The sequence below is a fragment of the Salvelinus fontinalis genome, chromosome 32 (assembly GCF_029448725.1).
Source record: "Salvelinus fontinalis isolate EN_2023a chromosome 32, ASM2944872v1, whole genome shotgun sequence".
NCBI lineage: Eukaryota > Metazoa > Chordata > Actinopteri > Salmoniformes > Salmonidae > Salvelinus > Salvelinus fontinalis.
The window spans coordinates 8975347-8976749 of record NC_074696.1 but is presented as its reverse complement, the minus strand read 5'-3'; the positions used below and the strand labels follow the sequence as shown (position 1 = coordinate 8976749).

General features: G+C 47.0%; 1 protein-coding gene across 1 annotated transcript in view; it reads right to left on the bottom strand.

Annotated features, from left to right (window-relative positions):
- The window catches only part of LOC129830513 (fibronectin type III domain-containing protein 5-like), a 47880-nt gene extending 46947 nt beyond the window's left edge, over positions 1-933 (bottom strand). The window contains exons 1-2 of the mRNA XM_055893086.1: positions 926-933; positions 606-748 (exon numbers count right to left, since the gene is read on the bottom strand). Coding sequence (XP_055749061.1) covers positions 606-748; positions 926-933 — 151 coding nt within the window. The remainder of the gene's footprint in view (positions 1-605; positions 749-925) is intronic.
- Positions 934-1403: the final 470 nt, after the last annotated feature.

Here is a 1403-nt window from a genome sequence, read left to right as displayed (position 1 = left end):
TTTAAAGTCTGAGTTGTAGTCGATGAACAGCATTCTTACATACTGTAGGTATTTCACTTGTCCAGGTATGCAAATTGAAGTGGGTCTAGGGTTTCAGGTAAGGTAGAGGTGATATGATCCTTAACTAGCCTCCCAAAGCACTTCATGATGACAGAAGTGAGTGCTACGAGGCGATAGTCATTTAGTTCAGTCTCCTGTGGCTCCTGAGTGGCGCAGTGGTCTAAGGTACTGCATCACAGTGCTAGAGGTGTCCCTACAGATCCTGGTTCGATCCCGGGCTGTATCACAACTGGCCGTGATCGAGAGTACCATAGGGTGTTGCACAATTGGCCCAGTATCGTCCTTGTTAGGGTTTGGCTAGTGCAGACCGTCATTGAAAATAAGAATTTGTTCTTAACTGACGTGCCACGATAAATAAAGCTTAATAAAAAACTAAATGTAACTTTCTTGGGTACAGGAACAATGGCGGACATCTTGAAGCAAGTGGGGACAACAGACTGGGATAAGGAGAGATTGAATATGTCCATAAACACTCCAGCCAGCTGCACATGCTCTGAGGACGCGGCTAGGGATGTCGTCTGCGCCAACATGCTTAAATGACTTACTCGCGTCGGCCACGGAGAACAAGAGTACACAGTCCTCTTGAGCGGAGGGGGTCCACGTTGGCGACACAGAGTTATTTTCCTCGAAGCGAGTGAAGAAGTTGTTTAACTTATCCGGGAGCAAGGTGTCTGTGTCCACGGTGTGGCTTTCCCATTATAATCCACGATTGTATGACTTCCCAGCCACCTACGTCTCGGATTCGAATTGCGTCTCCATTGAGTTACGACTCCACTTTGTCCCTGTACTGTTGTTTTGCTTCTCTGATTACCTTACAGAAGTAAGTACAGCTGGTTTGTTTGTACACGTTTATGTTCCCAGTCACCTTGCCATGCTTAATTGCTGTGGTTCGCGCTTTCAGTTTGGTGTGAATGCTGCCGTCAATCCATGGATTTTGGTTTGAATAAGTTCTCATCGTCACAGTGGGAACAACATCCTATATACACGTCCTGATGAACACAGAGTCACCGAGTCACCGAGTCACCGAGTCACAGAGTCACCGAGTCACAGAGTCACAGAGTCACCGAGTCACCGAGTCAGTGTATACATCGATACCGTACCTCAGAGGCGACTCAGAACTATTCCCCAGTCTGCGTGCTCAACACAATCTTGAAGTATGGATTTCGATTGATCAGACCAACATTGAACAGTCCTGACCACTGGAGCTTCCTGTTTAAATGTCTGCCTATAGGTGGGGAAGAGAAGAATTGAGGTGTGATCTGATTTTCTGAAGGGAGGGCCTTGTAGCCATGATCCAGGATTGGTGATGTGTGAAGCCCATGTGTTGATAGAGATTCGGTAGC